Raw genomic sequence first — 15,386 nt, 5'->3', positions numbered from 1 at the left:
TGGTTAAGTCATTTGGCTGGAAATTCGCCTTCAATTGATTTATACTTATCAATCAAACGCATCCATCGCTGTACTGACACAGTGTAATAGGTCAACTGAAAATAATCTAGAATAGTATTGTAGACCTAGAGCTATCCTTTAACTTGTACAGTTGAACACTGCAATCAATGCAAGGCTAGCAGTACTAACAAAATTACGAAGTTTCATTCTCTCCTTCGTAAAAGTATATATCAATTTACTGATCGCTGCTTTAACACATCGAATACGTGGATTCAACATTTGATGAATTCCGAGTGTTATTATCAATCTGCTTTCTTCCAGCATCGTGATCGTACTCTCCAGCCTGAAACTTGTGGTTAATATTTGTGTAGTACCGATAGTCTACATGTTACACTGCTACTCGTTCTCTGTGTGGTGTTGTATTTCGTTTTCTTTGTGTGTTTGTATCCTATGGACCAATTCTACTTGTGGCTGAAACAAAATCCAAATAAATAATAATAAATAAATAAATAAAGCTAACCTTTTAATTTTTATCTACACACACCAACTAACCTATTAACTGAAACAGAGTACCATTTTTACAGAAAACTGAAACTGCCTTTCCACCAAAGTCCCACAAAATGCCAAGACCTGAGCTCAAACTAAATTCTGAGCCAGAACCTTGGTCAAGCGAATCTCTCCAGAGCGTAAAAAAAGCTCGCGATGACCAGACATTTTCAGGCCAACCACGGCGCTGTTGCCGAGAGAAGCTTTGTGTTAAATAAACAAAGAATGCGCCACACTCAGCTCAAAATATTTTGTAGTGTAGACCAGGCTTTAGCAGCAAAAACTTTACTAGCAAGTCCCAAAGAAATTTTGACGAATTGCGTAAAAGTCGTTAATTTCATCAAAAGCATAGCTGTTAACCACCGTACTTTTAAAGCGCTCTATCAAGAAGTAGGGCCAGATTACGAAGTACTTTTGTATCATTCTGAGGTATACGTTGGTTATCTAGAGAAGTTTTAAAACGACTGCAGCAGCTAAAAAATGAGGTATCAACTCTTTTGAAAGCAAAAGGAAGTCCCCTCTCAAAATTGTTTGAGAGTAAAAGTTTTCTATATGGCATGGCCTACTCAGCCGATATTTTCGGTCATATTAACAATGTTAATCGTGGCATTCAAGGACCAGGTGTGACAATAATTGATGCAGCTGAAAAACTGTAAGCGCTTTTAGCCAAGTTGCCGGTTTGGAAACGCAGATTGGAAGCAGGTAATTACGCTAACTTTCCAATGTTAGAAGACCTTATCTTGATGGATGAAACTCAAAGAGAATGTACTCTTTTGATCTCTATGAGAGAAAAAATTTGCGCACACATGGAAATACTGCAAATCTCATTTCAACGCTATTTTAATTTAGAACACCTGCCGAATGAAGTTGAAACATGGATTCGAAATACATTTCTTTTTGACTTGAATAACATTAGCGATGACGATCTCAGTAAAGATGGCCTAATTGATTTGAGATCAAAAGAGTTATTACGCATTGAATTTCATTCAAAACCTGCGAAAGAAGTTTGGTGCTCAAAACTGCAAACTTACCCATTCTTGGCAAAGGAAGCGATTATTGTTTTGCTACCATTCATAACCACTTACCTTTGCGAGGCAGGATTCTCAGCTCTTGTTACAATAAAAACTAAACATCGAAATCGCCTGGACGTTGAAGATGACATGCATATTGCATTGTCAAAAACGCAACCACAGTTCAGTCGTTTAGTTCAGGAAAGACAACAACAGCCCTCTCATTAAATTTGCTTACGTTGGAAAAGTTTCGGCATGGGACTTTTGGGTCACCTTAATATTCAAATACTGCTGACATTCCTTGAACAATTTATTCATTTTTTTATTTGAGCAACTGTTTAATTTTCCGCAGGAGTCACAGCGGCAATGCATTATGACACACAGTAGTTGAGTAGCATAATTATTACAATAGTCAATAGTATGTTAATTGAGTTTCAGGCAAAATTTAGGTAGGGGTACGCAGAATTAATAATTTGTCTAAAGGGGTCCGTGACAACAAAAAGGTTGGGAACCACTGCCCTAGACTTTTTGCATTTAAATGAACTAAAGACAATCATCTTTGTTATTTGTAGCAGTTTCATGCAATTTTTCATAGTTAAAACATTGTGTATTTGGTTCAGGTTTTTAATTGTTTATTATTTTTCTTGAGCATGTTGGTTGAGTATGATATAGATGATAGGCAATGCAGAAAAAAATAAATAGAATGCGATGCAGAAAATCGCTGCAAGGAAAAATCGACCACTTGCACTAGTGAGGACAAAATCGAACTTGCATTATGATATTCTCTAACATTGTTCGTCTTATCCAGGGATGCCCAATAAGGTATGACTATGTACGGTTATGATTTTGGTCCTAGCCAATAGCCATATAAACAAAGACCTGTAAAATACAAATTTTGTTGTTCAGTCTGCCAGTTCTTGTGAAATTAACTAAATGGCCAAAAACTTAAATTTTTGGAACCTGAGGAAGTGATCAAATGGAAGTCAATAATGCAGTATCTTACCGTTGACTTGGCCACAACAACCTCAGTGTTTATGTTTATTGTTCCCTGCTGCAGCGGAGAGCTTTCAACAACCACCATATCATTAAGTTTTTGCATAGTATCTTCATAATCACAACCATATCCAGATATCGGATATGACAAAAAAGCGTCATCACAACGAACTAAAAGTGATCGGATGAACGTACTTGCTACCAGCAAACCTAAATAGTACAAAATATTTTGAAGTACAATTAACCAAATGAAACCACTTTTCTTAACAGAGCTGTAAGGTGAGAGCAATGACATTTGCAAGCTAACTTACAGCTTACATAGTGCAACTAATCATTAATTTGAAAATCAGCCAACGCCATAGTATATGGTATAAGAACTTGTGTTTCACTATGACATGTGCATTTCTTAATCTGTAAAGTGTAGAGTTCTGTGAAAGTGTAACACTAGTGTTCCGGCGGGTCAATTGCCCTCTTGATTATAATTGTGATGAATTTTGTAAACGTTGAATTTGCGTTGTTCCTGTGTTCTACGTGATGTGGCTTGCCTGACTATCAAGACATTTCACCTCTGATTGTCGCTTTTTGCCGCATACCGGGAGCCGTTGTTTCTGGAGACTATTTTCCTTTGTGTTGGGTTTCAGTATCGGTAAACCAAGCTAGAGATATGCCAGGCCAACTCTGCGCTATGTTTAATAACATTGAAGTGATGAGATGGCGCAACGGATAAGGCGTTGGCTTTCCAATTAAGCAAACCTGGTTCAACTCCAGGTCTCAGCTGGTTGTTGATAAACACCGCTCACCTCTACCCAGGGTGTAATAAATTGGGTGGGCGTAGTTGCTGAAGTAAAGGCGATCGAGAGAAAGGAACTGGCCGCCCTACTCTCCTTAGTGCCAAAGGCTTAGTATAATGAGAACCTTATCTTCTCATTTCCCAAAGCTCAGTATCTGAGTATGGGACCTTTACTTTAATAATCCTGCAGTTTTGCTATAAAAAAAAATTGAAAAACGTTTCTTAACTCAAATATGTAAGATCAACCGATCTTACATATTTGAGTTAATTCAGTTTGAAATATTTCTGACCATCAAAACAAAAACAATATAATTGCCACAACAAAATTAACAAACTACAAACCTTGAAATTTCTATTCCATTATCCACAAACTAAAATTAGTTTTACCAAATTACAAACTTTATGTGCTTGTTCCATTAGGTCACTTGGTTAAGCGTAATTGTGGAACAACCTCCAGCTCTGGACATTTTTTTCAACTCCGGCTCAAAGCAGGAAGTGATAATGGCTTCGATCAGGAGCCAGAGGTGTGGCTGCAAGGTCAAGCTCGTGACCTTGGGTAAATCTAATCTTTGGTATCATTGTGGTATTGCAGTAATGCAAGAATGCACAAGTTGCCTGTAACATTGGTGCTAAATAGTCTTGTTGATGAATAAGCTTCTTCGGCCTTTATTGACGAGTAAAAATAAGTTGCAAACTAGTCAAGATAGAATGTTTTAAGACTTTCAGATCTTTTATTTGTAGCTAAAAAAGCACATTGCTTTTTGACTATTCTTTGCTGCGGATTAATGATCACGCAGCAGTGAGTTTCACTTTTTAGAAATGAAACAAACTCCTCAGAAACAAACTTGATTTGACTTTGGACGAGTTAAACTTCAGCACTTTCTCAGTCCTCTTCTACATGACCGTAAGCCTAAAGGGCTCTGCTAATAAAGTCTTTCTAAAGGAGACTTTTCTGAGGATGCAATTTTGGCTTCCAAGTGTTGTGTCTAAATTAGTTTTTGTGGAAAGCAACCGCTCACACATCATTGGCCAATTTTTTAAATAGTGCGTGTTTTATTTTTTCTTGCCTGCAATCGCATTGCAGTATATAACCTTGTGAAATTTTACTTTGTATGTTATTTGCTCTGAGGATGCGCATTGTCATGGTGCGCGAAACGTCAGTGAAGAAATAAACCATCTTCTTTGTTGTTACTTTTACTTTCAATTTCATCAGATAAACGTTGCAACTAGTGCTAGAAAAGATAATTGTCCTGATGAACACCCAAACTTTTCAGTATTTAGTTTTTGTACTCGTCCAGGCAGCAGGAAGACTTTGAACATTCAAAAATTGAATCATTTCTACTTTTCCCATTTCTTGCACATGTTTGTCCAATTATTTTGCAGATTCCTAGGCTACGGATCCTTTTGTGCCCAAGTCTTTCAGCTTCTTTAGGGTGAACATGACTACTTTTACAACAAAACAAAGATCAACATTTTCTTTGCAAAAAAATCAGACTGGCATTGCAATAGCACTAAGAGCTGTTTAGATGTTTCACATTCATTTTCGAAAAACTCAAAACTTTGTCCAATCTTCATCAAAGCCACCACTATTTATTTATGTAGCTCGTACAAACGACAAAGCATATTGAAAAGCTTTTCTCTGAGTCTTGCAATTGGAAAAGAAAGCCTCATTTTTTTCCGAAAGTTGCAAGCTTCTGAAGATGTTACAACCATAGCACACCGCGGGATGTTCTAAACAGCTTCACTACCATGCAAACTATTGCAATAATTGTCTTAATCTCACGATAAAATATGTGTACAATGTAATCCTTACAACTGTGCGTCCTACTGCATCGCGTCGTTCTGTTCATCATGATTCTGCATTGTGGAGGCAGCAGGATACAATATTAATATAAGGTATCAATATCGACCTCTCTTATTAGTCTAAGCGTAAAACGTTTTGACCTGGAATAAATTGCGACCTTAACAAACTAGGTATCGTTGGAAAGCTTAACTCCTCTAGATTAAGATTTTCACTCTCCTCCAATCAGAGACCCTTGGCAAAAAAAGTTATGGCCGTTTTTGAAGCAACACTTTGCGCCGCTAGTGGCGAAACTGTATTTTTCCTTTTGCACAAGTTTTTAGGCTCATTTTTAACTTTTTTCCCTATGTGTATAAGAAAGAGACAACTCACATATGATAAAATATTATTTATATTTAAATGACGTCACTCTGACGTCATCAAATTAAAATTGCTTACCTATTACTCTCAGCCCATTGATAATTGCAGATCCAATACATTTGTTCTAAAAAATCGTTTTTAGACATAACGGAGCTTCATATAATGATTCAAGGGGGCATTTTGACCCCAGGTCCGGTTTAATGACGAAACTAAACGCTACAAGTGGCTAGAGTATATTACGGGCATTATTCAAAAAATGCGAAAATTTTTAAAACTTTACTTCAATAATTATGTCGTGGAGTGTTTTTGTTTTATTATCTTTATCCTGCATTGCGGGAAAGCGGACTTGAGCGCTATGCATCGGTGTACGCCTTTCGACGTACACCTGACCCACGCTGCAGCCGACTGCAAGGTCTGTTTCCGGTTGTCTACTCTACTTATGACTTAAATTTGGTACTGCCCATTAGGGAACGTTCAAATATTACGTAACGCCTTCGAGGGGGAGGGGGGGGGGTTATGCAAAGCGTTACGTTAGCGTCACATCGGGGGGGAGGGGGTTCAAGCAAAACGTTACGTAACGCTTTCGAGTACGGAATGGTAGTTTTTTGTGCTGAATTCGTAGTGAAAAAGCGTTACATGGGGGAGGGGGGGGATTGAAAAAAGCGTTACGTTGACGTTACATGGGGGAGGGGGGGGGGTCAAAAATTCGGAAAAAAAGCGTTACGTAATATTTGAACGTTCCCTTACTCGAAATCGATCACTGGGTAGAGGCAATTATGGTAAAGTTTCTTGCCCAGAGAAACAACAGCAAGTGCGGGTGGCTGGAGTCGAACATGCAGGCTCTCGACTGCGAGCCCAACGCGCTAACCACTCGGTCACTGCTGCCAGTGCCCAAGGCGTGTAACTATTGTTCTTGTCGACGGTGAAAATTCGACTCACACTGCTAGTGGATATGCCATGTCTGAGGAGTACAGCTCAACTATCCAGTGGAATCTTTCCGGTAGCTCAAATTTGGGCAATAGGCTACACAAAAAATATTATTTATTTGCATCAGACAAAGCTGTCAATATACAAAACAAAGAAATAATACACAAACTGCAAATGCACAAATAACGAACAACAACAACGAAATAATACACAAACTGCAAATGCACAAAATCTCACTAAATAGGCTATCTAATGTTACAAGTTTACAGACAATGGTACGGTAGTGTTGCAAGTTAGAAGAACTGAAAGTATTCAGAACGATAAAAACAATCAGATGACATGGCAGCCATCAAAACTAGATATCAGCATACATAGAATTATTATAATGAAGACGATAATTTGATATACGATGGCAATCGGACCTCATCAGGGAGGCAACAGTAGAGTTTGTTTGTTTATCTTTATCCTGCATTGCGGGAAAGCGGACTTGAGCGCTATGCATCGGTGTACGCCTTCCGACATACACCTGACCCACGCTGCAGCCGACGGCAATGTTTGTTTCCGGTTGTCTACTCTACTTATGACTTAAATTTGGTACTACCCATTACTCGAAATCGATCACTGGGTAGAGGCAATGATCGTAAAGTTTCTTGCCCAGAGAAACAATGGCAAGTGCGGGTGGCTGGAGTCGAACATGCAGGCTCTCGAATGCGAGCCCAACGCGCTAACCACTCGGATACTTCGCATCTTCCAACAAAAGAAAAAACTTATTTCCGAAGTAATGCATGAAATGTTATAATGTTGCACAAGACTTGATGTTCACGTACGCTATAATGTTTAGGCAAATTGTGTATAATTCTAAATGCATTATTGAAGGCAACACGCAGGCGATTAATGTTACGTTGATGATAATTTTCCCACAGATGACATGCATACATTGGAGTACAATATGAACGGAATAGAACGTTTTTAATATCACTGGAGCACTTGTAAAATTTTGATTTTAATTTGTTGGCAGAACAGATAATTTATTGAAACATGATCAAACCGTCGCAATCCTCAGGGCAGTCTTCTTGTACACATCTGAGATTGCAACAAGTTTCCCCACGACACTCTCCACATGCTGTACGCACTTTAAGCCATGTTTTCTGCAGCTGCAAGACATTGTACCACATTGATTTTTTGTTCCTTTTTTGCATTTGCATCGTACAACGTTCAATAGCCATTCTGGTGCCGGATCTAAATTGGCCTTTATTGGCATAACTGCACCTGCTGCGTCAGCTTTCCATCCCCATTGTGTGAGATCTAAGATTTCAGTGTCAAGATGCTTTCACTGACATACCTGAAGCAACAGTTTTATATCAACTTAGATAAATCAAGTCTTGCTGCCATAAAATTTTTGATTTGTAGTAGCCTACACCACATGTTTATGCTAGTCATATTATAACGCAACTTGTTTTGCTATAACTTGCATCTTTTCCTTACCGCAGTTTAATAGCGCAATTTGCTGTAATATTTTGAAGTTACCGACAATAAACAATTTTTGAAAAATATCTTCAAGGGGTATAATCTATAGAGCAAAGACGCTTTTATACTAAATGATTACGGGTATTGTGTTACAATACCATTAGGCTACGCACTATTATTTCACCTGCAAATGTACTCTGAAGGAATGAAAACGAATTGCAGCTTCGGTGGGTGGCAATGTTTCAGGATGAACAGTGGAAGCTGTTGCAACCATCTGCATGTACTTGACGTACCGTAGTTGGCCAAGTGAATCGGCAGGTTTTGCACTAAAGCTTGATGGATCAACAAAATATAGCATTACTATCGGTGAATCTCATTCAGACTGGTAGGCTACTCAGCAACATTTTCATTTCTTCTTTTTTAATTAACTGTGCACCAATACAGTCCCAGTAACTAACCTTTTCAATAACAAATCTCTTCCAGCATCAGCTATTTGCTCACGTGTAGAATCTAATCTCCCAAATACATCAGCAGATTGTTGAAATTCTTCCTTCTTCAGGTAATTGAACATCTTTAGCTTTCCTAAGCAACAAGACAGATGACATAATTAATCATTGTCACCAAATAATGTGTGCATACACTCCATGCATTGGCATTCCAAATAAAAGTATTACAATATTAGAATAATATTGAGTGGATTTGGTAATGACTGCCATCTGAATTCTTGCATATCTTTTAAAAGCTGATCAGAAAATGGTAAAAATGTATATACTTTCAGACAAGCATGGTTTAAGCAGTTCAGAAATATATAAAACACTGTAACAAACACTATAGATAAAACACTGAAAGCAAGATTAAAATGTACTGCTACCAAAGCTGATTAATTATATTGGTACCTTGTTGATATATTGCAAAAGTTGTATCACATCCACTCCAAGCATGAGCAAACAGCAAGTAATTTTTGACACACCTCATGCACCTTACAACTACTTTCGCTCTCTTCTTTTTCTTTTAGATATTGATAAAGATGACTGTCACCAATGTTTTGTGCATAGCTGATTAATGTCTTCAGTCCACCTCGTTTCACTTCTTGTAGCTTTGATACATTATGAGATTGGCATTTGATGCATAAACTTTCATTACAAAAAGCTTGATTCTGATTTTCTATTATTCAATTATCTCCATAACATCTGAAAACTAGTCTATCAATTCTAACTGTTTAATAAACTAAGCTATACAACTTAGAAATCATTACCGGTATTTCATAAAAATCTTTAAAGCTGTAAAGAGGGAAAACTAACATCAGACCTGGGAAAAAAATGGCCACACAGAACATTTGCTCTTTCAAACTTAATCTATGTCTGAATATGTTATAGCCTTTACAGGTGGTCTCAGAAGTAACAAGAACCATAGCTCCTACTGGTAGGCTGGCCTCCTTATTTAACTGATAGTGTGTGCAATTACCAGAAAACGTATTGTTGCATGGATATCACTAGAAGCTACCAGGTCTCAATAAACACCCTTCCTTTGTCAGTTTGTGCACCAGTGCACTGGTAACAGTGGCCTACTACTACTACCATACTGCATTCATTGGTACAAATACTTCACACCTGCATGCACTGCCATTTAAAATCCAAGATGTTAAATGAAAGAGAACTCAACTAAAAGAACAACAGTAAATTCAAAAATTTAACATAAGCTAGAGATGATAAGACATGCTGCATGTAAAAAACATTTAGACCTGTTTCCTTTAACTTTCATCATAGCCCAGCATACCGTACTGTAGCTTACACTGTTATAGGCCTAGTGCACCTGTGTAATGTGTATCGCCTGCTGCCCGGAACCCTATCTAACGTTTTGACTTCTGTTGCAAACCAAATTAAATGAATAACCTGACATAACTTACGGTACCGATAATGATGTTCTTGCAAACAGTTCCCAAAACAAATTAAACTACGTTAGGCTTGCCTGGTACGGTACTCAGTTCTGTGATATTTAGGCTAGTACTGCAGCCAGTGCAGAGTGGTAGATCAAGAATCTTTGCTGTCCCAAACCTACTCAGTACTGCCTAGTTACTTACAAACCTCATGGCTATTTGTTTTTTCTTTTTGTGCAACGCTCAGAGTTCAAGATGGATACCACTACATGGCTAATAAGCTGGTCAGTGGTCACCGGAGCAACTTCGACTGCCAGAATTTTACACGGCTTGCTGTTTCTTCTGAAAACATAGCTAGATTAGCTGCGCCACTAGCGGCGCAAGGTGTTGCTTAAAAAACGGCCACAACGTTTTTTGCCAAGGGTCCCTGGTTGGAGGAGAGTGATAATCCTAAACTAGAGGAATTAAGCTTTCCAACGATACCAAATTTGTTAAGGTCGCAATTTATTCCAGGCGGCCCTATATTTTCGCATTTTACGCTCAGACTATATCCTATATATATAGGTATCAATGATACCCTGTACACAGTGAGCACTAAACTTTACAAGTTCAGTAAATCAGTACTCTGAACTTTAGATCCATCTGTGTGGTATGTAAATACAAAATCGCTGCTTTCCATAATTACTTCCACAAGGCATAGCAATGACAAGGTGTCGATAGCTCCTTCGGCTCGTATAATACTTTTTGTCTGTGGCAGTATCCAACTCAATTAGATCAGGATTTTATTATGATGCTTCCAATTTTTATGCCCAAACATAATATGTCACTCAGTTTCAATGACATCTACAACAGCTTGTGACTTTGAGCAATGATACTTACTTATTGTTAGACTTAATGTAGCATGTCAAACATAATGTAGAAAAAACGTTTAAAAAAAAGGAAATTTTATGCTAAAATGACTTTTTTTGTTAATTAAAACTATATTATGAAGAAGTTTAGTTAAGTCCGAAGTTTAATTAAAATGTACAATCAAACTTTGGCTTCATTTGGTACCAATGTGAAGTGTTTGTGATAAGTAGTTCAAGAAATATCTTTAAAAATCTAGATTTTTTTAGGCGCTTGCCCCACATTTTTTACTTTGCACTTGGGGGCCAGGGGGGTAATTTTAATAATTTCACATAAAACTATTTTAGTGTGTTATCTGATGACCTGTAGCCATAGACTCCTTAAGTAAAGGACTGGAACTTCCCATGCTCGGGGTTGTAACTTGAGTCTGAATGATTAACTTGAGTCCTGGCTAAAATGAATTCTAGAGAAGCTAGAAACACAATCTTGGATTCCATATTAGGGTTTTTGAGGATGGCGAGTTCAATAGTGTTACTTTCAACACCATCTGAGGTCATTTTCAAGGTCAAAATATTATATTTTAAGGTCAAATTACAGAATTTTGGTCATTTTTGCCCATTTTTGCGTCTAAATCGTAAAGCAAAACTGTTTGAAAGAAGTCTGTGATGAAATATGATATTGTGCACCTACTGCATCTATTGTGTAAGATATTTTCTCTACACTGTGTAAGTTCTTTGAAGTTCTTCTTATTTATTTTGGGAAATATTTTGGTGATTTCATATGCCCTTGCAAAACATTGCGGTTCCAAGCTTTTGTGACGTAACAATTTACTGAAATCATAGCTGTAATTTGCATGACAAGACTGAAATGCGTTGCCGGTTTCATTTTGCTGAGTTGTTATCATTTGTAGATGCACCTTTAGCTAGCAATAATGCTGCTTGTACCACTTTAGCTAACATTTTATTGAAAGCTTATGTCCTCACTGTAAGTGACAAAGAAAAGTCTTTGGGATGCCTCAGGAGGCAAGAAAAGCTTTCCAACTAGTGATAGACAATTAGACATTGTCTATTATGGTGTCATCTTGTTATGTATTGTCAATTTGTGTATTATATTGTAATCATGTAGACTCCTTTAGATAATAGCCATAGTGTTGGGAAATACATATGATGTTTATGTAATAGCATATTTCGCCACAGACTTCTTTCAAACAGTTTTGCTTTACAAATTAGAGGCAAAAATGGGCAAAAATGACCAAAATTCTGTAATTTGACCTTAAAATATAATATTTTGACCTTGAAAATGACCACAGATGGTTTTGAAAGTAACACTATTGAACTCGCCATCCTCAAAAACCCTAATAGGGAATCCAAGATTGTGTTTCTAGCTTCTCTAGAAGTCATTTCAACCCAGAACTCAAGTTAATCCTTCAGACTCAAGTTACAAACCCCGAGATCGCAACATTCCAGTCCTTTACTTAAGGAGTCCATGCCTGTAGCAGGCCTACTTTTCAGATGTATTCACACAATAACAATTTTTAAGCACCCTCCTACCTAAACCGAAATTATTGTGTTTCGCCTGCTTGAATTGAAACCCACAAATAAGTGCAGAAAACAAGACACCGTCCAGTACAAAAGGTGTTGGTGAGTCTTCTGCTATTGCAGAGTGTCCCTGATCCTGCAGCGAAAAACTCAGTAAATTTTTCTAGTTCTCAGTGAGATAATCAAAGTCCAAGGTATGCACCAACCCTTTATCAATTTTTCAGAAACCTCAATTATGATGGTTGTTTCTTCCCTTATGCCCCAGTCGGTCTTTTATTACTAAACACTACTGTCATGACACAACAATGCAGATAAATTTGATTGATTGAATAGTTACAACTAAATTGTGCCAATTTAAGCTTTTTTTAAAAGTTTTAAGCAAGTAAGGTCAAACTTAGCATTTGATCTAACTCTTTGCAAACTTTTTGGTTCTAACTTTTTCGTTTTGCAACACTAAAAGATCAGTAAAATATCAGTATTGGTCTAACAAAGTGATATTGAAATTGGTGAAAATATTGGTATTGGTACATCTCTACATTCTGTAGTTGTAGATTAGGTTTTCAATCTTTATCATCAGACTGACAAAGCCTTGATAGGTTATTCCTGGTAGTTTTGTATATTTCTAGAGGCTTTTGACACATGGCTGGTTACCGAGATTGACAGGGTGAAGTTTTCAATTGTTGAAGTGTTGTTGCCGAGGAATTACTCCATCCATCAGGTGCTGTTGAATGGAGAGCAGTCCTTAGAATGTGTTGCTCAAGCGTACACCCTGAGAGTCGAACAAGCGCCGCTTGATGTTAAAGCTTCTACTTTCACAAAGTCACGCACTGTCGGTCTGTCGCACTAACTAACTGAGCTATCGGGCGGATGATGAAGCTAATTGCTAAATGCAACAAGAGTACAAAACAGAGGGTAAACAGTAGGCTAGGAATAACATACAGCTTGATTAAATCATTTAAACTTTTTAAGATAAAAATATTTTTATCATTCTATCCTAAACCCGATTTCCTGATTTTAAAACCTGACTTCCTGATTATGAAACCCCGTTTCGGGTAGCAAAAAATAACCAAACAATCTGGGGGTTTTGGGTTTGCGTAAACCAAAGTTGAAAACACCTGTTGAAAGTTTTCTCTGTTGTCAGAGTTTTTTTACTATACAAAAGATATTACCACTCTGTACAGTGTACATCAATATCCAGTCCACAACTGGTCAAAATCGTGCTCAGTACACTATGACACCCTACTGTGTCTGTATGAGTTACATTCTCACTGAAAATCTTTTTTTTCAATGATCTGCAAAACATTAACAATTAAACACACCAAATTTAACAAAAATAACCTGATTCAAAATGTAGGTCTTTAGCCCATTTAAAGGTTTCATCAGATTTTGCAAAGACAACAATGCGATCAAGAGCAAAAGTAGCAACACATGCAAACATCAAGTTGTCTAACAAACGTTCCAGTTGATAATGTCCAATAAACCGATCACTGCACCTGAAACCTGCAATATAATATTGAACTTTAGACAGTTTTAATTTTCGGTACAACAAAACTGTGTTATTACAAGCTTCATTCAATTTTCAGCTTAGAAATTTCGTAAGAGCTGAGGCAGTTGTTGTGATGCTTCAGCAGCTATCCGAGTGCGATTGGACCGAAAGGTTTAATTTGTTTGGTTCAAATGCCATCTAATTCAGCAGATTAACCATGCTTTAAAAATTCAATAGCCGACCCTTTTTTAGTTCTTCAATTGAAAAAGGAGATGTTAGACGAGGGTTGCAATCATTTTGAAGTCTCTTTTGCAAGGATTTAGACTGCTTTTTCATGCTACTGTGGCTTTTGCCATTTAGAAAAATTTGATGGGCAATTTGATAGGCAGACACAGTGTAGTGGTGGTCTGATTTACTGTAGTTGGCCAACAACAATTTGATTGAATACGGAAAAGTTTAGGTGTTCATCAGGACAATTACCGTTTCTAGCACTAATTGCTACGTTCATCTGATGAAATTGAAAGTAAAATTAACAACAAACAAGGGTCCACGTCTTTTAGGCGCAGACAGTGTGCAGAGCACTGCGGCGCCCGTTCATTTAGGTGCTATTACTAGTAAAGTCTGCGGATTATATCAGCATGGCAGGTAAGGCAATGCATTTCACACAAAATGTTATATTGAACAGAAAAATATGTTGTTTTGTTAATGCGCGTGTGGAGATGAGGTGCGAGACAACGTTCTACTACTCTTGATATTAGCACATCTCCACAGGACATTTGCTATGCATCCTGAACACAGGTTCTACTCGGGATGGATTAGTTGTGTGGCAAGTTCGTATGAGACAATGCTCTACTATATGAATACATTTCTATAGGGCATATGAACCCTAGCTACAAGTTGCGAGCATAATCGTGTAAATTTGCTCGTTATTAAACCTAGACGAAGTTTTGACGGAAAACTAAGTTACTCTTCACTCAAGCCTACCACCCGCTTGAATATAGGCTACGTATATTTTTTACTGATGTTTAGTGTAGTTATTATTTGACTCTCTAAACGTGAACTCAGTCATGTTCGAAAACTTGAATAATTTATTGATAAAGCTTTCGCCGACGCAAACCTGGACTAACAACAAATAAATGCCGAACACACCCATAAAAATGCAATATACTTTTCTGTTCAATATAACATTTTGTGTGAAGAAGCATTGCCGGTTTAAGCAGCTTCACTCACGGAAGCCATGACATATTTTTCTGGTTAATATAACGTTTTGTGTCAAAAGCGTTGCCCTACCTGCCAAGCTGATACAATCTGCAGACTTTACTAGGAATAGCACCTAAATGAACAAGCGCCACAGTGCTCCGCACCTAAATATCTAGACGCCACAGTGTGCGCACCTATTTGACTGGCGCCTAACTGTCTGCGCCTAAAAGACTTGCTCTCACAAACAAGATGGTTTATTGCTTCACTGACGTTTCGCGCACCATAACAATGTGCATCCTCAGAGCGAATAACATACAAAATAAAATTTCACCAGGTTATATTTAATGCAGTGCGATTGAAGGCAAGAAAAAATAAAACACGCAATATTTTAAAAATTGGCCAATGATGTGTGAGCGGTTACTTTCCACGTTAAATTACGTAAAAACTTTTAACCATAAACATAAAAATTCGAAGCAGTGACATTGCACAGATAAAGCAAAAAATGAACTGCAGATAAAAGAAAACGGAACAATACTACGATAATAT

General features: G+C 37.5%; 1 protein-coding gene and 1 long non-coding RNA gene across 2 annotated transcripts in view; both read right to left on the bottom strand.

Annotated features, from left to right (window-relative positions):
- Positions 1 to 2,760, bottom strand: part of LOC145770413 (peroxisomal ATPase PEX6-like) — a 187,050-nt gene extending 184,290 nt beyond the window's left edge. The window contains exon 1 of the mRNA XM_082582057.1: positions 2,560 to 2,760. Coding sequence (XP_082438183.1) covers positions 2,560 to 2,655 — 96 coding nt within the window. The 5' untranslated portion in view covers positions 2,656 to 2,760. The remainder of the gene's footprint in view (positions 1 to 2,559) is intronic.
- A 3,807-nt stretch (positions 2,761 to 6,567) lies between these two features.
- LOC145770421 (uncharacterized) lies at positions 6,568 to 8,511 on the bottom strand. Its single transcript, XR_014289152.1, has 3 exons — positions 8,353 to 8,511; positions 8,079 to 8,226; positions 6,568 to 7,769 (listed from the first exon to the last, which is right to left on the bottom strand). It is a non-coding gene; the product is annotated as an uncharacterized LOC145770421 (long non-coding RNA).
- Positions 8,512 to 15,386: the final 6,875 nt, after the last annotated feature.

Source organism: Aplidium turbinatum, chromosome 1, assembly GCF_918807975.1.
Source record: "Aplidium turbinatum chromosome 1, kaAplTurb1.1, whole genome shotgun sequence".
Lineage (NCBI taxonomy): Eukaryota > Metazoa > Chordata > Ascidiacea > Aplousobranchia > Polyclinidae > Aplidium > Aplidium turbinatum.
The sequence above is the reverse complement of the archived record's forward strand: the minus strand, read 5'-3'. Positions and strand labels throughout refer to the sequence as shown.